Here is a 25387-nt window from a genome sequence, read left to right as displayed (position 1 = left end):
CATGTCCGCGCACAGGACTGGAGCATCATGTATGTCAGTGCACAGGACTGGAGTATCATTCATATCAGTGCACAGGACTGGAGCATCATGTATGTCAGTGCGCTGGACTGGAGCATCATGTATGTCAGTGCACAGGAAAGGAGTATCATGCATGTCCGCGCACAGGACTGGAGCATCATGTATGTCAGTGCACAGGACTGGAGCATCATGTATGTCAGTGCACAGGACTGGAGCATCATGTATGTCAGTGCACAGGACTGGAGTATCATTCATGTCAGTGCACAGGACTGGAGCATCATGTATGTCAGCGCGCAGCACCTGAGGCCCCAGCATTGTTGACCAAGATATCCAGTCTCCTCTCCTCCTTTAGGGTCTGTTCGGAGAAGGCTCGGACAGACGCCATGCTGCTGGTGTCCAGGACACGGAGGATGACATTCTTGTTTCCCGTATCCCTCTTTATCTCATCCACAGCTTCCTGTCCTCTCTCACGGCTACGACATGCCAGGATCACACGGGCGTTCCTCCTGGCAAAGTCCAAGGCCACATATTTCCCGATACCTGAAAGACGGAGGAAAATGAGAGCTACAGACAAGCGCTCTACATACAACCAACCACCATGTCACGTTCACTGAGAGAAGGGGCCGCCGGAAACCCTGCAGCCACGGATCATATAAGTGTCACGTCCCCTCCAGGAAAGCAAAAATATCCTTATCCTCATACAGATCTCAGAAATAAGATGACTCTGCTGATCCCGCTCTCTAATGATAATGAGATGACTGCTGACCCCGCCCTCTAATAATGAGATGACTCTGCTGATCCCGCTCTCTAATGATAATGAGATGACTGCTGACCCCGCCCTCTAATAATGAGATGACTCTGCTGACCGTGCCCTCTAATAATGAGATGACTCTGCTGACCCCGCCCTCTAATGATAATGAGATGACTGCTGACCCGCCCTCTAATGAGATGATTCAGTTGACCCTGCCCTCTAATAATGAGATGACTTTGCTGACCCCACCCTCAAATGTTAATGAAATGACTGCTGACCCCGACCTCTAATGATAATGAGATGACTATTGACCCTGCCCTCTAATAACAAGATTACTCTGATGACCCTGCCCTCTAAAAATGAGATGACTCTGCTGACTCCATCCTCTAATGATAATGAGATGACTGCTGACCCCACCCTCTAATGAGATGACTCTGCTGACCCTGCCCTCTTAATAATGAGATGACTCTGCTGACCCTGCCCTCTAATAATTAGATAACTGCTGACCCCGCCCTCTAATAATGAGATGACTCTGTTGACCACACCCTCTAATGAGAATGAGATGACTCTGCTGACCCTGCCCTCTAATGATAATGAAATGAGTCTGCTGACCATGCCCTCTAATGATAATGAGATTATTCTGCTGACCACACCCTCTAATGATAATGAGATGACTGCTGACCCTGCCCCCTAATAATGAGATTACTCTGCTGACCCTGCCTTCTAATAATGAGATGACTCTGCTGAATGTGCCCTCTAATGATTATGAGATTACTCTGCTGACCCCGCCCTCTAATGATAATGAGGTGACTGCTGACCCCGCCCTCTAATGATAATGAGATGACTGATGACACCGCCCTCTAATAATGAGAGATATCTGCTGACCCGCCCTCTAATAATGAGATGACTCTGCTCACCCTGATGATAAGATTATTCTGCTGACCCACCCGCTAATGATAATGAAATTACTCAGCTGACCCCGCTCTCTAATGATAATGAGATGACTCTGATGACCACGCCCTCTAATGATAATGAAATTACTCGCCCTCTAATAATGAGAGGTACCCGCTGACCCTGCCCTCTAATAATGAGATTAATCTGCTGACCCCGCCCTCTAATGATAACAAGATTACACTGATGACCCTGCCCTCTAATGATAATGAGATTACTCTGATGACCCTGCCCTCATGATAATACGATTACTCTACTGACCACACCCTCTAATGATAATGAGATTACTCTGCTGACCCCATTTTCTGATAATAACGATATGACTGCTGACCCCGCCCTCTGATGATAATGAGATGACTCTGCTGACCCCACCCGCTAATGATAATGAGATTACTCTGCTGACCACGACCTCTAATGATGAGATTACTCTGCTGACCCGCCCTCTAATAGTAAGAGGTATCCGCTGACCACGCCCTCTAATAATGAGATGAGTCTGCTGACCCCGGCTTCTGATGATAATGAGATTACTCTGCTGACCCCACTCTCTGATGATAATGAGATGACTGCTGACCCCCCCCCTCTAATAATGAGCTGACTCTGCTGACCCGCCCTCTAATGCTAATGAGATTACTCTGCTGACCCCATCCTCTAATAATGAGATGACTGCTGATCCCGCCCTCTGATGATAATGAGATGACTCTGCTGACCCTGCTCTCTAATGATAATGAGGTGACTGCTGATCCCACCCTCTAATGATAATGAGATGATTGCTGACACCACCCTCTAATGATAATGAGATGACTTTGCTGACCCGCACCCTAATAATGAGAGGTATCAGCTGACCCCACCCTCTAATAATGAGACAACTCTGCTGACCACGCCTTTTGATGATAATGAGATTACTCAGTTGACCCCATCCTCTAATGATAATGGGATGACTCTGCAGACCCTACCCTCTGATGATTATGAGATGACTCTGCTGACCCTACCTTCTAATAATAATGAGATGACTCTGCTGACCCCACCCTCTAATAATGAGATGACTCTGCTGACTCCACCCTCTAATAATGAGATGACTCTGCTGACCCCACCCTCTAATAATGAGATGACTCTGCTGACCCCACCCTCTAATAATGAGATGACTCTGCTGACCCCACCCTCTAATAATGAGATTACTCAGTTGACCCCACCCTCTAATGATAATGAGATTACTCTGCTGACTCCTAATGCAGGATGTCCTCTCAGCATGGTGCTTGCACCCTTCTCAGCAGACAGGGGAAGGACGAGGTCTGCACTCTGTACTGCAGGAGTCTGTGGTTCCCTCCAGGGGTTTGTTCCACTCTTACTCCTCATTCACACAGGATTGTCTAAGCTGATACATTGTCTGTCCCTATCCATATACCCATGTCCCCATTATTTTGCCACTTGCTTTGGCAATACTAACATGTACTTAGTCCTGCCTATAAAGCCCATTTGATTTGATTTGAGTCTCTCAGCTGTGTTAGGTCACCGGTGTTTGTCACCACTTGTGGAGTCAGAAACATCATGTCACAGTTGGGTTGGTGCAGACTACATCATGGACCTGGGGAGTGTGTTTGCCCCTCTCTCCTCAAGTCTGTTCTGCCCGATCCAGAGATTGTGGGCACAGGGGTACTGGTCCTGTGGATGGGCTGGGGGTCAGTGTCTGGACTTATTGTTGTCCATATTGAATCTCACAGGGGCATGCCGTTATCTTATCTGTCCAAGGCCTTGATCTTCTAGAGGACTAGTGGCCTCTCCTTACTGGGCCTCTCTTATCTCTACTGTGATGGCCTTGCCCTCCCGGGTCACTGAACTCTGCACAATATGTCAGGTAATGAACAATACAGAGCCATGCAGGTAATACGGTGTGGAGCAGTGAGCCGGAGAAGACACGTATCAGTCACCGCAAAGTGTAGCTGCACCATCTGTAGCCGATCCACCCCCTCCTCACTGGTCACCAGACCATACAGCCCTCTCCTCACTGGTCACCAGCTCATACCACCCACTCCTCACTGAACACCGGGCCATACCACCCTCTCCTCACTGGTCACCGGACCATACAGCCCTCTCATCACCGAACACTGGGCCATACCACCCTCTCCTCACTGAACACCGGACCATACAGCCCTCTCCTCACTGGTCACCAGCTCATACCACCACCTCCTCACTGAACACCAGACCATACTTGTTATGTTCTGCTACCAAAGCTAAGGAAAGAGAGGAGATCTGTCCCTACTATAGGACTCAGCTGAATCCCTACGATGTAACAGGGAACCTGATCCTGCGATCAGACCTGCTAAAGTCCTAATCTAGTCTGTACGGAGACCTATAGATTTGGGGAGGGAATCCCTACAAGTACTAAGGACTGGGAGGAATATGGGACACCTCCTAACAGAAATAGTAGCAGACAGACGAACAAACAAAATAGATAGAACATAGAGGTCCGTAGACCAAGCAAACTAACAGAGTTAGATACAGAGCACAGGCTAGCTAGAAAGTAGATATACAATGAAGTCCAGCAAAGCCAGAAGGGCGGAGCAGGATTAAATAGGCCAACAAGGTCATGTGACCAGCAAAGGAAAAAAAACCTAACAGCAAGGTTCTAACAGTACCCCCCCTTCTAAGAGGATCCTCCGGATCCCCTAGGACCAGGCTTATCAGGAAATCTCCTGTGAAACGCTCTGATAAGTCTGGACGCGGAAACATCATCTGACCTCACCCAAGAGTTATCCTCGGGTCCGAAACCTTTCCAGGCCACAAGATACTGCAAACTACCTCTATACCGTCTAGAGTTAAGGATGCGAGAAATTTCATATTCCCCGTCCTCCACCACCGGAGGAACAGAGGCAGAGGCGTCACCATCCGACACAACAGCTTTTTTTAACAGAGAGACATGAAAGACCGGATTAATTCTCCAGGAGGTAGGAACCTCCAACCTAACAGCAGATTGGTTGACAACCTGAAGCACCTTAAAGGGCCCTACAAACTTGGGACCCAATTTCTTAGAAGGAATCCTCAACCGCAGATTCCTAGAGGACAACCAAACCATGTCACCAACAGCGAACAAAACCTCCTGTCGTTTCCTATCAAAGTAGTCTTTAGATTTTCTGTTGGCCTCCTGAAGATTACCACGCACATCCGTCCAAACTCTTTCCAAATCACCGAAAAAATTCTCCTCCTCAGGCACGGCAGATCCCAACTTGGAGAACGACCCAAACGACGGATGTCTCCCAGAACAACAAAAAAAAGGCGAACAACCAGCAGAAGATGTATGATTGTTCAGAGCAAATTCGGCAAGTGGCAGAAACTCAGACCACCCCTCTTGATTGTCTGCCACAAAACAACGCAAGAACTGCTCAACATCCTGGTTTTTCCTTTCTGTCTGGCCATTAGATTCAGGATGATATCCGGACGAAAACGACAAATGAACTCCCAACCTGTCACAAAAGGCACGCCAAAAACGAGCCACGAACTGAGGACCCCTATCAGAAACAATGTCAGTAGGAACGCCATGAAGTCTGACAATTTCCTTGACAAAGGCCTTAGCGAGAGTTTTAGCGCAGGGCAGTTTGACGAAGGGAACCAAGTGACACATCTTGCTAAAACGGTCCACGACCACCCAGATGACAGTAAAACCCTCAGAGGGGGGAAGGTCAGTTATAAAGTCCATAGCCAAATGTGTCCAAGGAGCACTGGGGACCTCCAAAGGACAAAGTAACCCCGCAGCAGGAGTATGTGAGGACTTAGATCTAGCACATATAGTACATTGGCGCACCCACTTAATGACTTCCTTCTGCCATCCAGGCCACCAAAAACTGCGACCCACCAGTCTCTTGGTCTCAGAGATTCCGGGATGACCTGCCAACCGAGATTCGTGACACTCAACAAACAAATCTCTCCTAAAGGTCCCAGGCACAAACAACCTCCCATGAGGAGTGTTAGATGGGGCATTCTCCTGAGCTTTAAGAATCTCATCTTCCAAAACGGAGTCTAAAGCAGCTATCACAACACCTTCTTGTAAAATGTTTTCCTCTTTCTCAGCACCGACTATGGGAGAAAAACTGCGAGACAAGGCATCCGCCTTAACATTCTTAGTACCAGGGATGTAAGTAACGGAGAAATTAAACCGCGAGAAAAACAGTGCCCACCTAGCCTGACGGGCATTCAGGCGCTTGGCAGCATCAAGATATATCAGATTTTTATGATCCGTAAGAACCTGAACGGGAAATTCCGCACCTTCCAAGAAGTGGCGCCAGTGTTCAAATGCGAGTTTAATAGCCAATAATTCCCGATTACCAATATCGTAATTCAGTTCAGTCTCCGAAAATTTTTTTGAAAAAAAGGCACAGGGATGTAATCCATCCCCGTTATCCTGAGACAATACTGCGCCAACCCCCACAGAGGAAGCATCAACCTCAACCAAAAACGGCCTAGTAACATCAGGCTGCATAAGGATGGGAGCAGAGGTGAACCTCTCCTTGAGATACACAAAAGCTTCAATGGCCTCAGAAGACCACTGAACCGCATCAGCACCTTTCCTGGTGAGATCGGTCAGAGGTTTGACAATACTAGAAAAATTTTTTATGAATTTTCTATAGTAATTGGCGAAACCCAAAAACCTCTGTATCGATTTCAAACCAATAGGCCTAGGCCATTCCTGCACAGCCTGAACCTTAACCGGGTCCATCTCAAAACCTTTGCTGGAGATAATGTAGCCCAAAAAACTAATTCTCTGTACAGCGAACTCACATTTCTCCAGCTTAGCAAAAAGCGAATTGTCCATTAATAACTGTAATACCTCACGTACGCTCCGCCAATGAGACTCCAGATCCGGCGAATAAATCAAAATGTCATCCAAATACACAACCACATTTTTACCAATCAAAGGTCTAAGGATGTCATTAATCAGATTCTGAAAAAATGCTGGAGCATTAGTAAGACCAAAAGGCATAACCAGATTCTCAAAATGACCCACAGGAGTGTTAAAAGCAGTCTTCCATTCATCACCCTCCTTCATGCGCAACAGATTGTATGCCCCCCGGAGATCAATTTTAGAGAACCACTTGGCCCCCATTAACTGGTTAAACAGATCAGGAATCAATGGCAGTGGGTAAGGATTGCGTACAGTAATTTTATTAATCTCACGAAAATCCAGACAAGGACGTAAACCGCCGTCCTTTTTTTTTTACAAAAAAAAATCCAACCGCCACAGGAGACTTAGAGGGCCTAATGTGACCGGCCGCCAAACTTGTCTGTATGTATTCCTCCAAAGCCTTCCTCTCAGGAATAGTAAGGTTAAATAAACGACTTTTAGGAAGAGTCGCTCCAGGGACAAATTCAATAGAACAATCATAGTCTCTATGGGGAGGCAAAACCTGCGATTCCTTCTCAGAAAAAACTCTCCAAAAATCCTGAATAGGAACAGGCAATTCTCCCCTATCCACAGCTGCAATACGCCCGTTACAACACTTGTCATAACATTTATGGCTCCAGGATTTAATTTCACTGGTAGACCAATCCAGTACAGGATTGTGAAATTTTAACCAGGGTAACCCCAAAATTACTGGAGAAGGCAAATTATTCAACACCACCAAATCCAATTTCTCATGGTGAACACCATTAATAGTGAGAGGAAATTCACTGACCTTGAGAGTAACATTCTTCAAAGGGGAACCATCCACAGAAACCACAGCAATGGGGGATGATAAAGGTTCAGGTTTTAAATTGAGTTTTTCCACGAATCCCCCATCAATTACATTCAGTGTAGACCCGCAATCAACAAACACCCGAAATTCCATTAATTTTTCCTGAACAATCGTGGAAGCAGCTAAAAATACACCCTTGGAATTTAAACAGGCAATACGGGCGTGACTGACCATTTTTTTTTCTTTCTTCATACGAAGCTCACAGCCTTTAATCAAATGACCAGATTTTCCGCAATAGAAACACAAGCCTTCCGAAAAACGACGGTCTTTTTCTTGAGAGCGAGGTGCCACCGATCCAATCTCCATCGGTTCACCACTGTTAGTACACACATTATCATAACCAGAAACTGACATAGCAGAGGATTTGCTCTCATTAACCCTAGCACGCAGTCTTCTATCCACCCGTATAGCTAATTGCATAGCCTGTTGCAAATCCTCAGGTGTAGGATAAGCAATTAGCAGGTCTTTAACCCTTTCACTGAGCCCAGCAAGAAATAGACTTTTCAGAGCAGAATCGTTCCACCCTGTTTGAGTGGACCAACGACGAAAATGAGTACAATATTTTTCCACATTACCTGATCCTTGTTTTAAACGTCTCAACTCAGTCTCAGCTGATGCCACACGGTCAGGATCATCATATAATAATCCTAAAGCAGAAAAAAAACTATCCACTGATCTGAAGCATGTATCACTAGGTTGCAAAGAAAAGGCCCACTCCTGAGGCTCTTTGCGCAAAAGTGACATTATGAACCCTACGCGCTGGGATTCATCCCCAGAGGACTTGGGTCTCAAACGAAAATACAATAAGCAAGCATTTTTAAATGAAAAAAATTCTCGATGTTCACCAAAAAATAAATCCGGCAAACATACCTTAGGCTCCAAGAAATATGCTCCAGGACAGTTACTCACGTGCTGACGGAGCTCGGCCACTTCCAGAGAGAGTCCCTGCAGGTGTTTAGCCAAATCCTGAACCGACACCATGATGGAACAAAAAAAAAAAAAAAAATCTTTCCTTAGAGAATTTGCACGCTGGACTTACTGTTATGTTCTGCTACCAAAGCTAAGGAAAGAGAGGAGATCTGTCCCTACTATAGGACTCAGCTGAATCCCTACGATGTAACAGGGAACCTGATCCTGCGATCAGACCTGCTAAAGTCCTAATCTAGTCTGTACGGAGACCTATAGATGTGGGGAGGGAATCCCTACAAGTACTAAGGACTGGGAGGAATATGGGACACCTCCTAACAGAAATAGTAGCAGACAGACGAACAAACAAAATAGATAGAACATAGAGGTCCGTAGACCAAGCAAACTAACAGAGCTAGATACAGAGCACAGGCTAGCTAGAAAGTAGATATACAATGAAGTCCAGCAAAGCCAGAAGGGCGGAGCAGGATTAAATAGGCCAACAAGGTCATGTGACCAGCAAAGGAAAAAAAACCTAACAGCAAGGTTCTAACAATACTGCCCTCTCCTCACTGAACACCGGACCATACAGCCCTCTCATCACTGAACACTGAGCCATACCACCCTCTCCTCACTGAACACCGGACCATACAGCCCTCTCATCACTGAACACTGGGCCATACCACCCTCTCCTCACTGGTCACCGGACCATACAGCCCTCTCCTCACTGGTCACCAGCTCATACCACCCACTCCTCACTGGTCACCGGACCATACAGCCCTCTCATCACTGAACACTGGGCCATACCACCCTCTCCTCACTGGTCACCAGGTCATACCACCCCCTCCTCACTGGTCACCAGGTCATACCACCCTCTCCTCACTGAACACCAGACCATACAGCCCTCTCCTCACTGAACACCGGACCATACAGCCCTCTCATCACTGAACACTGGGCCATACCACCCCCTCCTCACTGAACACCGGGCCATACCACCCTCTCCTCACTGAACACCGGACCATACCGCCCTCTCATCACTGAACACTGGGCCATACCACCCTCTCCTCACTGAACACCGGACCATACAGCCCTCTCATCACTGAACACTGGGCCATACCATCCTCTCCTCACTGAACACCGGACCATACAGCCCTCTCATCACTGAACACTGGGCCATACCACCCTCTCCTCACTGGTCACCAGGTCATACCACCCCCTCCTCACTGGTCACCAGGTCATACCACCCTCTCCTCACTGAACACCGGACCATACAGCCCTCTCATCACTGAACACTGGGCCATACCACCCTCTCCTCACTGAACACTGGGCCATACCACCCTCTCCTCACTGGTCACCAGGTCATACCACCCCCTCCTCACTGAACACCGGACCATACAGCCCTCTCATCACTGAACACTGGGCCATACCACCCTCTCCTCACTGGTCACCAGGTCATACCACCCCCTCCTCACTGAACACCGGACCATACAGCCCTCTCATCACTGAACACTGGGCCATACCACCCTCTCCTCACTGAATACTGGGCCATACACACCCTCCTCACTATTCACTAGGCCATACCACCCTCTCTTCACTGAACACAGGACCATACCACCCCCTCCTCACTGAACACCGGACCATACACACCCTCCTCACTGAACACCGGACCATACACACCCTCCTCACTGAACACCGGGCCATACCACCCCCTCCTCACTGAACACTGGGCCATACCACCCTCTCCTCACTGGTCACCAGGTCATACCACCCTCTTCTCACTGAACACGGGACCATACCACCCCCTCCTCACTGGTCACCAGGTAATACCACCCCTTCCTCACTGAACACCGGACCATACAGCCCTCTCATCACTGAACACTGGGCCATACCACCCTTTCCTCACTGGTCACCAGGTCATACCACCCTCTCCTCACTGAACACTGGGCCATACCACCCTCTCCTCACTGGTCACCAGGTCATACCACCCCCTCCTCACTGAATACTGGGCCATACACACCCTCCTCACTATTCACTAGGCCATACCACCCTCTCTTCACTAGACACAGAGGTCGTCCACCCTCTCCTCACTGAACACCGGACCATACAGCCCTCTCCTCACTGAACACCGGGCCATACCACCCTCTCCTCACTGAACACGGGACCATACCACTCTCTAATCACTGAACACCGTATAGAGTGCCTGAGGCTCGGCGACAAGCTATCTCAGAGGAGGTGAAAGCTATGCTGCAGTTAGGTGTCATTGAAGAGTCCCAAAGTGAGTGAGCTAGCCCAATAGTAATAATACCTAAGCCTGATGGGAATCTACGGTTCTGTAATAACTTCAGAAAACTTAATGAAGTTTCGAAATTTGACGCCTACCCCATGCCTCGGGTGGATGAATTGATAGAGCGGTTTGGGCAGGCTCGATACTTTTCAACCATTGACCTCACAAAAGGGTACTGGCAAATGCCCCTAATGGAGGCGGCGAAGGAAAAAACGGCCTTTGTGACGCCCAAAGGGCTATTCCAGTATAAAGTATTACCCTTTGGTTTGCATGGCGCGCCAGCGACGTTCCAGCGGTTAATGGATATTATTCTCTGTCCCCATCACCGTTATGCCTCAGCCTATCTTGATGACATTGTTTTGTACAGTGCAGACTGGGAAAGTCACCTACCAAAGGTACAGGCGGTAATAGATTCCCTCCGACAAGCAGGGCTAACCGCCAACCCAAAGAAATGTTCCATATTGTTGGAAGAAGCTCGGTACTTGGGTTATGTCATTGGGAGAGGAGTCCTCAAACTCCAAGTAAACAAAGTAGAAGGGGATTCAGACCTGGCCCCGTCCCCTCACAACAGCAGGTGAGATCTTTTCTAGGTTTAGTGGGATATTACAGCCGATTTATTCCCAACTTTGCCACCTCCTTTAACAGACAGCTTGAAAGGGAGAAAGTCCGTGATGGTCCGCTGGAATGATCAGACAGAGGAGGCTTTTGTAAAATTAAAGTCTGTACTGTGCGATACACCGGTTCTGGCTTCACCAAATTTCAAAAGGGAGTTAATTGTGCAGACCGATGCCCCGGAGATAGGTCTTGGTGCCATGATGTTTCAAGAGGTTAGCGGGGAAGAGCATCCCGTTAGTTTCCTGAGCCGGAAGTTTACCCCATCCAAAACAAGGTACATACAGTATAGTAGAGAAAGAGTGCCTGGCCATTAAGTGGCCACTTGAGTCTCTCTGCTATTACTTGCTGGGGAGGACATTTCGTTTGGTGACCGATCATTCCCCTCTTACGTGGATGAGTCACGCTAAGGAGAGGAATGCACGAGTCACTAGGTGGTTTCTGGCCCTCCAAAATTTCAAGTTTTCAGTGGAACATTGGGCAGGCTGACTGCTGGGGAAATGCGGATGCCCTATCCAGAGTCCACTGTATGACATGTGTCCACCCCCATAGGGTTGAACAAAGGGGGGAGGTATGTGGTGCAGTAAAAGGTGTAGTACTGGATGGAAGGTATATTTCTCCCATCAAGATAAAATGTGGCCTGGATTTTCCCTAACTCTCCGGGTTTTCAGCGCAACACCTGACATACACAGCTGCAGCAATCAAGCCTGCATAAGCCAGGTAGGGGGATACCTGCTGGAAAGGTCTGTGACGAAGATTCCAGCAACCCTGGGAATGGCACCTGGTGGTCACCTGTGGCCTGCAACTAACCACATCACTAGTGGTGACCAGGCAGCCGTTCAGTTAAGCCCGTCCCATGCAAGGGTGAGACCTGTGGTTCTCCAAGTTGGAGTACATTTACGTTGTTTTTTTTCCCTTTCTGCCACCTGTTCTTTAAAGTGTGAAAAAAACACTGAAGTTTGGACTTTAAGCCTGTGTGTTGCCTCATTACTGCGTTGCGGCCGCTGCCTACCAGAGCAAAGCCCTACAATATCAATAAAAATTGTACTTTTATGATAATTCTAAGTCACTTTTTCCTGGGTTATTGTGGAGTTAGCAGTGACCGTATGGGGGCATATGCATATATTCCATGCGTTGGAATCAGAGGTGTATATACCATACGTTCACTGTTAGTTTCCCAATAACCAGCCTTAGTGGAAACACCCTGTAGCCTCCTCCGTTATTTGTTTGTCAATTGCGTAATTTTCCGGACAATAGGGGGCAGTAGAGAGCGGTTCATGACAAAAAGATAACAGTAGGTGGATCTGCGTGACCTCCCAGGCTGGGATCTTTGACATCTACATATATTTTTTTATGGCCATGCTACTATTTTAATGAAGTCATGATAAATTATTTTTGCTTTTAGTTTGCTTTGCTGGGTTGAAAACCCTCTTTTCTTAAACCTGAATCTATGAACTCATTGGTTGGCGACTTATAAGAATGTGTGTGTGGTTTCAGTTTCCCGTATAGGTTGTATGTTATGTGCAATTATGGCTAAATACCATTTCACATTTATTTTTTTGATATAAGCGTTAAGAACAACAATGGGATCAAACTCAAAGAATTTGATGACTGGACAAAAAGACAAATCTTTTGTCAATAGTGTTTGCACTCGTCCACTTGAAAAGTTTTAAGAGCTGGAGGAAGACTGTAGAAGGAACATGTGGTTTTCTTCATGTCGTATATGGCTATATATAGTGCAGGTGCAACTGTACCGGGGCCCGGCGGTGCAGGGGGGCCCTTGCCGGGCGACTAATGATGAGGGCAATCTGGCCTGCTTCTCAGACCCCCAGGCTCCGGGTGGGCCATGGCCAGATTGCCCTCATCATACACGGCGGGCACTGCTTGATGTAGTCATCATGCAGCGCAGGCCTGTGTCAGCGAGAAAGCTGCAGTTGAGGAAGACGCTGCAGGGGGGCGCGCTAAGAGGTAAGTTGTGTGTTTTTTTAATTTTTAAATACTGAAATGCTGGGGAGAACAAGAGAATGAGGGGAGGTGGGGGAGAGCAATGATGGGGCTAAGGAGAGCAATGGTGGCGATGGGGAGAACATTGATGGGGCTAAGGAGAGCAATGGTGGCAATGGGGAGAGCAATCATGGGGCTAAGGAGAGCAATGGTGGCTATGGGGAGAGCAATGATGGGGCTAAAGAGCGTAATGGTGGCGATGGGGAGAGCAATGATGGCGATGGGGAGAGCAATGATGGGGCTAAGGAGAGCAATGGTGGCTATGGGGAGAGCAATGATGGGGCTAAGGAGAGCAATGGTGGCAATGGGGAGAACAATGATGGGGCTAAGGAGAGCAATGGTGGCTATGGGGAGAACAATGATGGGGCTAAGGAGAGCAATGGTGGCGATGGGGAGAACATTGATGGGGCTAAGGAGAGCAATGGTGGCAATGGGGAGAGCAATGATGGGGCTAAGGAGAGCAATGGTGGCTATGGGGAGAACAATGATGGGGCTAAGGAGAGCAATGGTGGCTATGGGGAGAACAATGATGGGGCTAAGGACAGCAATGGTGGCTATGGGGAGAACAATGATGGGGCTAAGGAGAGCAATGGTGGAGATGGGGAGAACATTGATGGGGCTAAGGAGAGCAATGGTGGCAATGGGGAGAGCAATGATGGGGCTAAGGAGAGCAATGGTGGCTATGAGGAGAGCAATGATGGGTCTAAAGAGAGTAATGGAGGCGATGGGGAGAGCAATGATGGGGCTAAGGAGAGCAATGGTGGCGATGGGGAGAGCAATGATGGGGCTAAGGAGAGCAATGGGGAGAGCAATGATGGGGCTAAGGAGAGCAATGGTGGCAATGGGGAGAGCAATGATGGGGCTAAGGAGAGCTATGGTGGCGATGGGGAGAACATTGATGGGGCTAAGGAGAGCAATGGTGGCTATGAGGAGAGCAATGATGGGTCTAAAGAGAGCAATGGTGGCGATGGGGAGAGCAATGATGGGGCTAAGGAGAGCAATGGTGGCGATGGGGAGAGCAATGATGGGGCTAAGGAGAGCAATGGGGAGAGCAATGATGGGGCTAAGGAGAGCAATGGTGGCTATGAGGAGAGCAATGATGGGTCTAAAGAGAGCAATGGTGGCGATGGGGAGAGCAATGATGGGGCTAAGGAGAGCAATGGTGGCGATGGGGAGAGCAATGATGGGGCTAAGGAGAGCAATGGTGGCTATGGGGAGAACAATGATGGGGCTAAGGAGAGCAATGGTGGCGATGGGGAGAGCAATGATGGGGCTAAAGAGAGTAATGGTGGCGATGGGGAGAGCAATGATGGGGCTAAGGAGAGCAATGGTGGCAATGGGGAGAGCAATGATGGGGCTAAGGAGAGCAATGGGGAGAGCAATGATGGGGCAAAGGAGAGCAATGGTGGCAATGGGGAGAGCAATGATGGGGCTAAGGAGAGCAATGGTGGCGATGGGGAGAACATTGATGGGGCTAAGGAGAGCAATGGTGGCGATGGGTAGAGCAATGAAGGGGCTAAGGAGAGCAATGGTGGCAATGGGGAGAGCAATGATGGGGCTAAGGAGAGCAATGGGGAGAGCAATGATGGGGCAAAGGAGAGCAATGGTGGCAATGGGGAGAGCAATGATGGGGCTAAGGAGAGCAATGGGGAGAGCAATGATGGGGCAAAGGAGAGCAATGGTGGCAATGGGGAGAGCAATGATGGGGCTAAGGAGAGCAATGGTGGCGATGGGGAGAACATTGATGGGGCTAAGGAGAGCAATGGTGGCGATGGGTAGAGCAATGAAGGGGCTAAGGAGAGCAATGGTGGCGATAGGGAGAGTAATGATGGGGCTAAGGAGAGCAATGATGTAGCAAAGGAGAGGAAGGGTGGCTATGGGGAGAACAATGATGGGGCTAAGGAGAGCAATGGAGGCAATAGGGAGAACAATGATGGGGCTAAGGAGAGCAATGGTGGCGATGGGGAGAACATTGATGGGGCTAAGGAGAGCAATGGTGGCAATGGGGAGAGCAATGATGGGGCTAAGGAGAGCAATGGTGGCTATGGGGAGAGCAATGATGGGGCTAAAGAGAGTAATGGTGGCGATGGGGAGAGCAATGATGCGGCTAAGGAGAGCAATGGTGGCGATGGGGAGAGCAATGATGGGGCTAAGGAGAGCAATGGTGGCGATGGGGAGAGCAATGATGGGGCTAAGGAGAGCAATGGTGGCGATGGGGAGAGCAATGATGGGGCTAAGGAGAGCAATGGTGGCGATGGGGAGAGCAATGATGGGGCTAAGGAGAGCAATGGTGGCTATGGGGAGAACAATGATGGGGCTAAGGAGAGCAATGGTGGCGATGGGGAGAGCAATGATGGGGCTAAGGAGAGTAATGGTGGCGATGGGGAGAGCAATGATGGGGCTAAGGAGAGTAATGGTGGCGATGGGGAGAGCAATGATGGGGCTAAGGAGAGCAATGGTGGCAATGGGGAGAGCAATGATGGGGCTAAGGAGAGCAATGGGGAGAGCAATGATGGGGCAAAGGAGAGCAATGGTGGCAATGGGGAGAGCAATGATGGGGCTAAGGAGAGCAATGGTGGCGATGGGGAGAACATTGATGGGGCTAAGGAGAGCAATGGTGGCGATGGGTAGAGCAATGAAGGGGCTAAGGAGAGCAATGGTGGCGATAGGGAGAGTAATGATGGGGCTAAGGAGAGCAATGGTGGCGATGGGGAGAGCAATGATGTAGCAAAGGAGAGGAAGGGTGGCTATGGGGAGAACAATGATGGGGCTAAGGAGAGCAATGGAGGCAATAGGGAGAGCAATGATGGGGCTAAGGAGAGCAATGGTGGCGATGGGAAGAACATTGATGGGGCTAAGGAGAGCAATGGTGGCTATGGGGAGAACAATGATGGGGCTAAGGAGAGCAATGGTGGCGATGGGGAGAGCAATGATGGGGCTAAGGAGAGCAATGGTGGCGATGGGGAGAGCAATGATGGGGCTAAGGAGAGCAATGGTGGCTATGGGGAGAACAATGATGGGGCTAAGGAGAGCAATGGTGGCAATGGGGAGAGCAATGATGGGGCTAAGGAGAGCAATGGTGGCGATGGGAAGAACATTGATGGGTCTAAGGAGAGCAATGGTGGTGATGGGAAGAGCAATGATGGGGCTAAGGAGAGAAATGGTGGCGATGGGGTGAGCAATGATGGGGCTAAGGAGACCAATGGTGGCGATGGGGAGAGCAATGATGGGGCTAAGGAGAGAAATGGTGGTGATGGGGTGAGCACTGATAGGGCTGGGGAGAGCAATGTGGGGCTGGGGAGAGCAATGGTGGGACTGGGGAGAGCAATGGTGGGACTGGGGAGAGCAATGGTAGGACTGGGGAGAGCAATGATGGGGCTAAGGAGAACAATGGTGGCAATGGGGAGAGCAATGATGGGGCTAAGGAGAGCAATGGTGGCGATGGGGAGAACATTGATGGGGCTAAGGAGAGCAATGGTGGTGATGGGGAGAGCAATGATGGGGCTAAGGAGAGCAATGGTGGCGATGGGGAGAGTAATGATGGGGCTAAGGAGAGCAATGGTGGCGATGGGGAGAGCAATGATGTAGCAACGGAGAGCAATGGTGGCTATGGGGAGAACAATGATGGGGCTAAGGAGAGCAATGGTGGCAATAGGGAGAGCAATGATGGGGCTAAGGAGAGCAATGGTGGCGATGGGAAGAACATTGATGGGTCTAAGGAGAGCAATGGTGGTGATGGGAAGAGCAATGATGGGGCTAAGGAGAGAAATGGTGGCGATGGGGTGAGCAATGATGGGGCTAAGGAGAGCAATGGGGAGAGGAATGATGGGGCTAAGGAGAGCAACGGTGGCGATGGGGAGAGCAATGATGGGGCTAAGGAGAGAAATGGTGGTGATGGGGTGAGCACTGATAGGGCTAGGGAGAGCAATGTGGGGCTGGGGAGAGCAATGGTGGGACTGGGGAGAGCAATGGTAGGACTGGGGAGAGCAATGGTAGGACTGGGGAGAGCAATGGTAGGACTGGGGAGAGCAATGGTGGCGATGGGGAGAGCAATGATGGGGCTAAGGAGAGCAATGGTGGCGATGGGGAGAGCAATGATGGGGCTAAGGAGAGCAATGGTGGCGATGGGGAGAGCAATGATGGGGCTAAGGAGAGCAATGGTGGCGATGGGGAGAGCAATGATGGGGCTAAGGAGAGCAATCGTGGCGATGGGGAGAGCAATGATGGGGCTAAGGAGAGCAATGGTGGCTATGGGGAGAACAATGATGGGGCTAAGGAGAGCAATGGTGGCGATGGGGAGAGCAATGATGGGGCTAAAGAGAGTAATGGTGGCGATGGGGAGAGCAATGATGGGGCTAAGGAGAGCAATGGTGGCAATGGGGAGAGCAATGATGGGGCTAAGGAGAGCAATGGGGAGAGCAATGATGGGGCAAAGGAGAGCAATGGTGGCAATGGGGAGAGCAATGATGGGGCTAAGGAGAGCAATGGTGGCGATGGGGAGAACATTAATGGGGCTAAGGAGAGCAATGGTGGCGATGGGTAGAGCAATGAAGGGGCTAAGGAGAGCAATGGTGGCAATGGGGAGAGCAATGATGGGGCTAAGGAGAGCAATGGTGGCGATGGGGAGAACATTGATGGGGCTAAGGAGAGCAATGGTGGCGATGGGTAGAGCAATGAAGGGGCTAAGGAGAGCAATGGTGGCGATAGGGAGAGTAATGATGGGGCTAAGGAGAGCAATGGTGGCGATGGGGAGAGCAATGATGTAGCAAAGGAGAGGAAGGGTGGCTATGGGGAGAACAATGATGGGGCTAAGGAGAGCAATGGAGGCAATAGGGAGAGCAATGGTGGCGATGGGAAGAACATTGATGGGGCTAAGGAGAGCAATGGTGGCTATGGGGAGAACAATGATGGGGCTAAGGAGAGCAATGGTGGCAATGGGGAGAGCAATGATGGGGCTAAGGAGAGCAATGGTGGCGATGGGAAGAACATTGATGGGTCTAAGGAGAGCAATGGTGGTGATGGGAAGAGCAATGATGGGGCTAAGGAGAGAAATGGTGGCGATGGGGTGAGCAATGATGGGGCTAAGGAGAGCAATGGTGGCAATGGGGAGAGGAATGATGGGGCTAAGGAGAGCAACGGTGGCGATGGGGAGAGCAATGATGGGGCTAAGGAGAGAAATGGTGGTGATGGGGTGAGCACTGATAGGGCTGGGGAGAGCAATGTGGGGCTGGGGAGAGCAATGGTGGGACTGGGGAGAGCAATGGTGGGACTGGGGAGAGCAATGGTGGGGCTAAGGAGAACAATGGTGGCAATGGGGAGAGCAATGATGGGGCTAAGGAGAGCAATGGTGGCGATGGGGAGAACATTGATGGGGCTAAGGAGAGCAATGGTGGTGATGGGGAGAGCAATGATGGGGCTAAGGAGAGCAATGGTGGCGATGGGGAGAGTAATGATGGGGCTAAGGAGAGCAATGATGTAGCAACGGAGAGCAATGGTGGCTATGGGGAGAACAATGATGGGGCTAAGGAGAGCAATGGTGGCAATAGGGAGAGCAATGATGGGGCTAAGGAGAGCAATGGTGGCGATGGGAAGAACATTGATGGGTCTAAGGAGAGCAATGGTGGTGATGGGAAGAGCAATGATGGGGCTAAGGAGAGCAATGGTGGCGATGGGGAGAGCAATGATGGGGCTAAGGAGAGCAATGGTGGCAATGGGGAGAGCAATGATGGGGCTAAGGAGAGCAATGGTGGCGATGGGGAGAGCAATGATGGGGCTAAGGAGAGCAATGGTGGCGATGGGGAGAGCAATGATGGGGCTAAGGAGAGCAATGGGGAGAGCAATGATGGGGCTAAGGAGAGCAATGGTGGCAATGGGGAGAGCAATGATGGGGCTAAGGAGAGCAATGGTGGCGATGGGGAGAACATTGATGGGGCTAAGGAGAGCAATGGTGGCGATGGGGAGAGCAATGAAGGGGCTAAGGAGAGCAATGGTGGCAATGGGGAGAGCAATGGTGGCGATGGGGAGAACATTGATGGGGCTAAGGAGAGCAATGGTGGCGATGGGTAGAGCAATGAAGGGGCTAAGGAGAGCAATGGTGGCGATAGGGAGAGTAATGATGGGGCTAAGGAGAGCAATGGTGGCGATGGGGAGAGCAATGATGTAGCAAAGGAGAGGAAGGGTGGCTATGGGGAGAACAATGATGGGGCTAAGGAGAGCAATGGAGGCAATAGGGAGAGCAATGATGGGGCTAAGGAGAGCAATGGTGGCGATGGGAAGAACATTGATGGGGCTAAGGAGAGCAATGGTGGCTATGGGGAGAACAATGATGGGGCTAAGGAGAGCAATGGTGGCAATGGGGAGAGCAATGATGGGGCTAAGGAGAGCAATGGTGGCGATGGGAAGAACATTGATGGGTCTAAGGAGAGCAATGGTGGTGATGGGAAGAGCAATGATGGGGCTAAGGAGAGAAATGGTGGCGATGGGGTGAGCAATGATGGGGCTAAGGAGAGCAATGGTGGCAATGGGGAGAGGAATGATGGGGCAAAGGAGAGCAACGGTGGCGATGGGGAGAGCAATGATGGGGCTAAGGAGAGAAATGGTGGTGATGGGGTGAGCACTGATAGGGCTGGGGAGAGCAATGTGGGGCTGGGGAGAGCAATGGTGGGACTGGGGAGAGCAATGGTGGGACAGAGGAGAGCAATGATGGGGCTAAGGAGAACAATGGTGGCAATGGGGAGAGCAATGATGGGGCTAAGGAGAGCAATGGTGGCGATGGGGAGAACATTGATGGGGCTAAGGAGAGCAATGGTGGTGATGGGGAGAGCAATGATGGGGCTAAGGAGAGCAATGGTGGCGATGGGGAGAGTAATGATGGGGCTAAGGAGAGCAATGGTGGCGATGGGGAGAGCAATGATGTAGCAACGGAGAGCAATGGTGGCTATGGGGAGAACAATGATGGGGCTAAGGAGAGCAATGGTGGCAATAGGGAGAGCAATGATGGGGCTAAGGAGAGCAATGGTGGCGATGGGAAGAACATTGATGGGTCTAAGGAGAGCAATGGTGGTGATGGGAAGAGCAATGATGGGGCTAAGGAGAGAAATTGTGGCGATGGGGTGAGCAATGATGGGGCTAAGGAGAGCAATGGTGGCAATGGGGAGAGGAATGATGGGGCTAAGGAGAGCAACGGTGGCGATGGGGAGAGCAATGATGGGGCTAAGGAGAGAAATGGTGGTGATGGGGTGAGCACTGATAGGGCTAGGGAGAGCAATGTGGGGCTGGGGAGAGCAATGGTGGGACTGGGGAGAGCAATGGTAGGACTGGGGAGAGCAATGGTGGCGATGGGGAGAGCAATGATGGGGCTAAGGAGAGCAATGGTGGCGATGGGGAGAGCAATGATGGGGCTAAGGAGAGCAATGGTGGGGCTAAGGAGAGCAATGGTGGCGATGGGGAGAGCAATGATGGGGCTAAGGAGAGCAATGGTGGCGATGGGGAGAGCAATGATGGGGCTAAGGAGAGCAATGGGGAGAGCAATGATGGGGCTAAGGAGAGCAATGGTGGCAATGGGGAGAGCAATGATGGGGCTAAGGAGAGCAATGGTGGCGATGGGGAGAACATTGATGGGGCTAAGGAGAGCAATGGTGGCGATGGGGAGAGCAATGATGGGGCTAAATAGAGCAATGGTGGTGATGTGGAGAGCAATGATGGGGCTAAAGAGAGCAATGGTGGCGATGGGGAGAGCAATGATGGGGCTAAGGAGATCAACGGTGGCGATGGGGAGAGCAATGGTGGGGCTAAGGAGAGCGGGGGAGACACATGTGTATTTACAATATATGTGACCTTGTTATTTTTTAGGCTGGAGATCATCGTGACAAGACGAGTCGTGGCTGGGAGATGTGGACATGAAGGTCTGACCAGATGGAGAAGAAGCAGCAGAAACCGACTCTGATCAGATGAGACGTAAGTGCCTGGATGTAAGTATTTATCTGTATCTGCAGTGTGTGACTTGGAGTGATAATGTTATCTGTAAAATCTCTTAAGCTGCATTCTCACATTTGTGTGAAATGTCCGTGTGCTGCCAGATTTTTTTATCAGATGGTCCTCGTAGAGTATTACAGATCCATTCACACATCCATGAAAATCACGGATCTGAGAATGAGATCTGTGAGGGTCAAAGAATGTCCTGTTCTCGCTAAGGAGAGCAATGGTGGTGATGGGGAGAGCAATGATGAGGCTAAGGAGAGCAATGGTGGCAATGGGGAGAGCAATGATGGGGCTAAGGAGAGCAATGGTGGCAATGGGGAGAGCAATGATGAGGCTAAGGAGATCAACGGTGGCAATGGGGAGAGCAATGATGAGGTTAAGGAGAGCAATGGTGGCGATGGGAACAGCAATGATGGGGCTAAGGAGAGCAATGGTGGCGGTGGGGAGAGCAATGATAGGGCTAAGGAGAGCAATAATGGTGATGGGGAGAGCAATTGTGGGGCTAAGGAGAGCAATGGTTGCGATGGAAAGAGCAATGATGGGGCTGGGGAGAGCAATGGTGGAGCTGGGGAGAACAATCTTGGGGCTGGGGAGAGTATTGGTGGGGCTGGGGAGAGCAATGATGGGGCAGGCAAGGGCAAGAGCAATGGTGGGGCTGGAGAGAGCAATGGTGGGGCTGGAGAGAGCAATGGTGGGGCTGGAGAGAGCAATGGTGGGGCTGGGGAGAGCAATGGTGGGGCTGGGGAGAGCAATGGTGGGGCTGGGGAGAGCAATGGTGAGGCTGGGGAGAGCAATGATTGGGCTGGATAAAGCAATGACGGGGTGCTGGGAGAGAGCAATGATGGGGGTGCTGGGAGAGAGCAATGATGGGGGTGCTGGGACAGAGCAATGATGGGGGCTGCTGGGACAGAGCAATGATGGGGGCTGCTGGGACAGAGCAATGATGGGGGTGCTGGGACAGAGCAATGACGGGGGCGCTGGGACAGAGCAATGACGGGGGCGCTGGGACAGAGCAATGACGGGGGCGCTGGGACAGAGCAATGACGGGGGCGCTGGGACAGAGCAATGACGGGGGCGCTGGGACAGAGCAATGATGGGGGCTGCTGGGACAGGGCAATGATGGGGGTGCTGGAAGACAGCAATGACGGGGTGGGGACAGCAGTGATGGAGCTGGAGAGAGCAATGATGGGGTGCTGAGAGAGAGCAATGATGGGGGTGCTGAGAGAGAGCAATGACAGAGGTGCTGGGACAGAGCAATGATGGGGGTGCTGGGACAAAGCAATGACGGGGTGCTGGGAGAGAGCAATAACGGGGGCGCTGGGAGAGAGCAATGACGGGGGTGCTGGGAGAGAGCAATGATGGGGGTGCTGGGACAGAGCAATGATGGGGTGCTGGGACAGAGCAATGATGGGGGTGCTGGGACAGAGCAATGACAGAGGTGCTGGGACAGAGCAATGATGGGGGTGCTTGGACAGAGCAATGACGGGGGTTGCTGGGACAGAGCAATGATGGAGGTGCTGGGACAGAGCAATGATGGGGGTGCTGAAGAGCAATGATGGGGGTGCTGGGACAGAGCAATGATGGGGGTGCTGGGACAGAGCAATGATGGGGGTGCTGGGACAGAGCAATGACAGGGTCCTGGGAGAGAGCAAAGATGAGGGTGCTGGGAGAAAGCAATGATGGTGGTGCTGGGAGAGAGCAATGATGGGGGTGCTGGGAGAGAGCAATGATGGCGGTGCTGGGACAGAGCAATGATGGGGGTGCTGGGACAGAGCAATGATGGGGGTGCTGGGAGAGAATAATGATGGGGGTGCTGGGAGAGAATAATGATGGGGGTGCTGGGAGAGAATAATGATGGGGGTGCTGGGAGAGAGCAATGATGGCGGTGCTGGGACAGAGCAATTACAGGGTCCCAGGAGAGAGCAATGACGGGGGTGCTGGGAGACAGCAATGATGGCGGTGCTGGGACAGAGCAATGATGGGGGTGCTGGGACAGAGTAATGATAGGGGTGCTGGGAGAGAGTAATGATGGGGGTGCTGGGACAGAGCAATGACGGGGGTGCTGGGACAGAGCAATGACGGGGTGCAGGGAGAGAGCAATGATGGAGGTGCTGGGACAGAGCAATGATGGGGGTGCTGGGACAGAGCAATGATGAGGGTGCTGGGAGCATAGGCAGATTATAATGAGGGCAATCTGGGCTACCGCCCGGGCCTCCATGGCCAGATTGTTCTCATTATAATATGTGCGGCGCCGCGGCACATACCAGCAGTCAGAGGCGGGGGGTCCCCGGACCGCTCCCCCAGCAGCGGCGCACGGCCGCTGCTTCTTCTTCTGTGCGCGGCTGTGTCTGCAAGTGTGAAGTCACGCAGTGCGGGCTCTGCACTGCTACTTACTGTTAGAACCCTCCTGTTAGTTTTTTCTATCTTGTGTTTTGCGGTCATGTGACCATCTGCCTTTATATTCCAGCTCCGCCCTTTTGGCTGTGCTGGACTTCAGTGTTCTTCTGTCTCTCTAGCCAGGTGCTTCTGTGCCTTTCTCTGTCAAGTTCGCTTGGTCCTCTGGGACCTCTAGTACTTTTTGTCAGTTTGTCTTTTGTGTTCTGCAACAACTTCTGTTTAGGAGGTGTCCCATTTTTGTTCCAGTCCTTAGTTCTTTTAGGGACCCCTCCCTTAATTCTATAGGTCTTCGTTCAGACTAGCCGAGGACTAAGACGGGTCTGTTCACTAGGAACAGGCAGCCCGCTACATCGTAGGGATTCAGCTTAGTCTTACTGTAGGGACAGCTTTCCCCTATCTTTCCTTAGTACATGTTGCAGATCATAACACTTACCATCGGAGAGGAGCTGGACGACGGGAGCCTAGGGATGGTGAGTGAGCGTGTGTGTGTGTGTGTGAGAGTGTGTGTGCAGATATCATTGTGTGATGTCTGTTTATACGTATTTTTGTGCTTCAAATGTGTTTATGCGTGTATGTATATGTCTGTATATGTTTATATGTGTGTGCGTGACTGCATGCGGCCTCCCGCTGTCTCTGGGGGGCGCCGTGTGGCCTCCCGCTGTGTATAGATGGCGCCGTGCGGCCCCCTGCTGTGTATAGATGGCACCGTGCGGCCCCCTGCTGTGAATAGATGGTGCCGTGCGGCCTCCTGCTGTGTATAGATGGCTACGTGCGGCCTCCCGCTGTGTATAGATGGCTACGTGCGGCCTCCCGCTGTGTATAGATGGCTACGTGTGGCCTCCCGCTGTGTATAGATGGCTACGTGTGGCCTCCCGCTGTGTATAGATGGCTACGTGCGGCCCCCTGCTGTGTATAGATGGCGCTGTGCGGCCCCCTGCTGTGTATAGATGGCGCTGTGCGGCCCCCTGCTGTGTATAGATGGCTACGTGCGGCCTCCTGCTGTGTATAGATGGCTACGTGCGGCCTCCTGCTGTGTATAGATGGCTACGTGCGGCCTCCCGCTGTGTATAGATGGCTACGTGCGGCCTCCCGCTGTGTATAGATGGCTACGTGCGGCCTCCTGCTATGTATAGATGGCTACGTGCGGCCCCCTGCTGTGTATAGATGGCGCCGTGCGGCCCCCTGCTGTGTATAGATGGCTACGTGGGGCCTCCTGCTGTGTATAGATGGCTACGTACGGCCTCCTGCTGTGTATAGATGGCTACGTACGGCCTCCTGCTGTGTATAGATGGCGCCGTGCGGCCCCCTGCTGTATATAGATGGCTACGTGGGGCCTCCTGCTGTGTATAGAAGGCTACGTGCGGCCTCCTGCTGTGTATGGGAGGATTGTGGCAGCTCATATTGTGTGTAGGGTCTCATACTGTATATAGGGGATGTCAGCATACTTAATTGTGCTCAATATTAAGTCATAAAATTAATGTAAAAAAAAATTACATTAATTTTACATTAATAGGGAGCCTAGGGATGGTGAGTGAGTGTGTGTGTGCGAGTGTGTGTGTGTGCGAGTGTGTGTGTGTGCGAGTGCAGATATCATTGTGTGATGTCTGTTTATACGTATTTTTGTGCTTCAAATGTGTTTATGCGTGTATGTATATGTCTGTATATGTTTATATGTGTGTGCGTGACTGCGTGCGGCCTCCCGCTGTCTCTGGGGGGCGCCGTGTGGCCTCCCGCTGTGAATAGATGGTGCCGTGCGGC

At 51.0% G+C, this 25387-nt stretch overlaps 1 protein-coding gene across 1 annotated transcript in view; it reads right to left on the bottom strand.

The window, feature by feature from the left end:
- The window catches only part of LOC141164783 (retinol dehydrogenase 11-like), a 67401-nt gene that overhangs the window by 18290 nt on the left and 23724 nt on the right, over positions 1-25387 (bottom strand). Inside the window, exon 2 of the mRNA XM_073650343.1 lies at positions 319-558. Within this exon, the coding sequence (XP_073506444.1) occupies positions 319-558 (240 nt within the window). The remainder of the gene's footprint in view (positions 1-318; positions 559-25387) is intronic.

Source organism: Phyllobates terribilis, unplaced genomic scaffold (genome assembly GCF_046119375.1).
Source record: "Phyllobates terribilis strain yellow unplaced genomic scaffold, ASM4611937v1 Scaffold_1__5_contigs__length_1240528914, whole genome shotgun sequence".
In the NCBI taxonomy this organism is placed as follows: Eukaryota; Metazoa; Chordata; class Amphibia; order Anura; family Dendrobatidae; genus Phyllobates; species Phyllobates terribilis.
The sequence above is the reverse complement of the archived record's forward strand: the minus strand, read 5'-3'. Positions and strand labels throughout refer to the sequence as shown.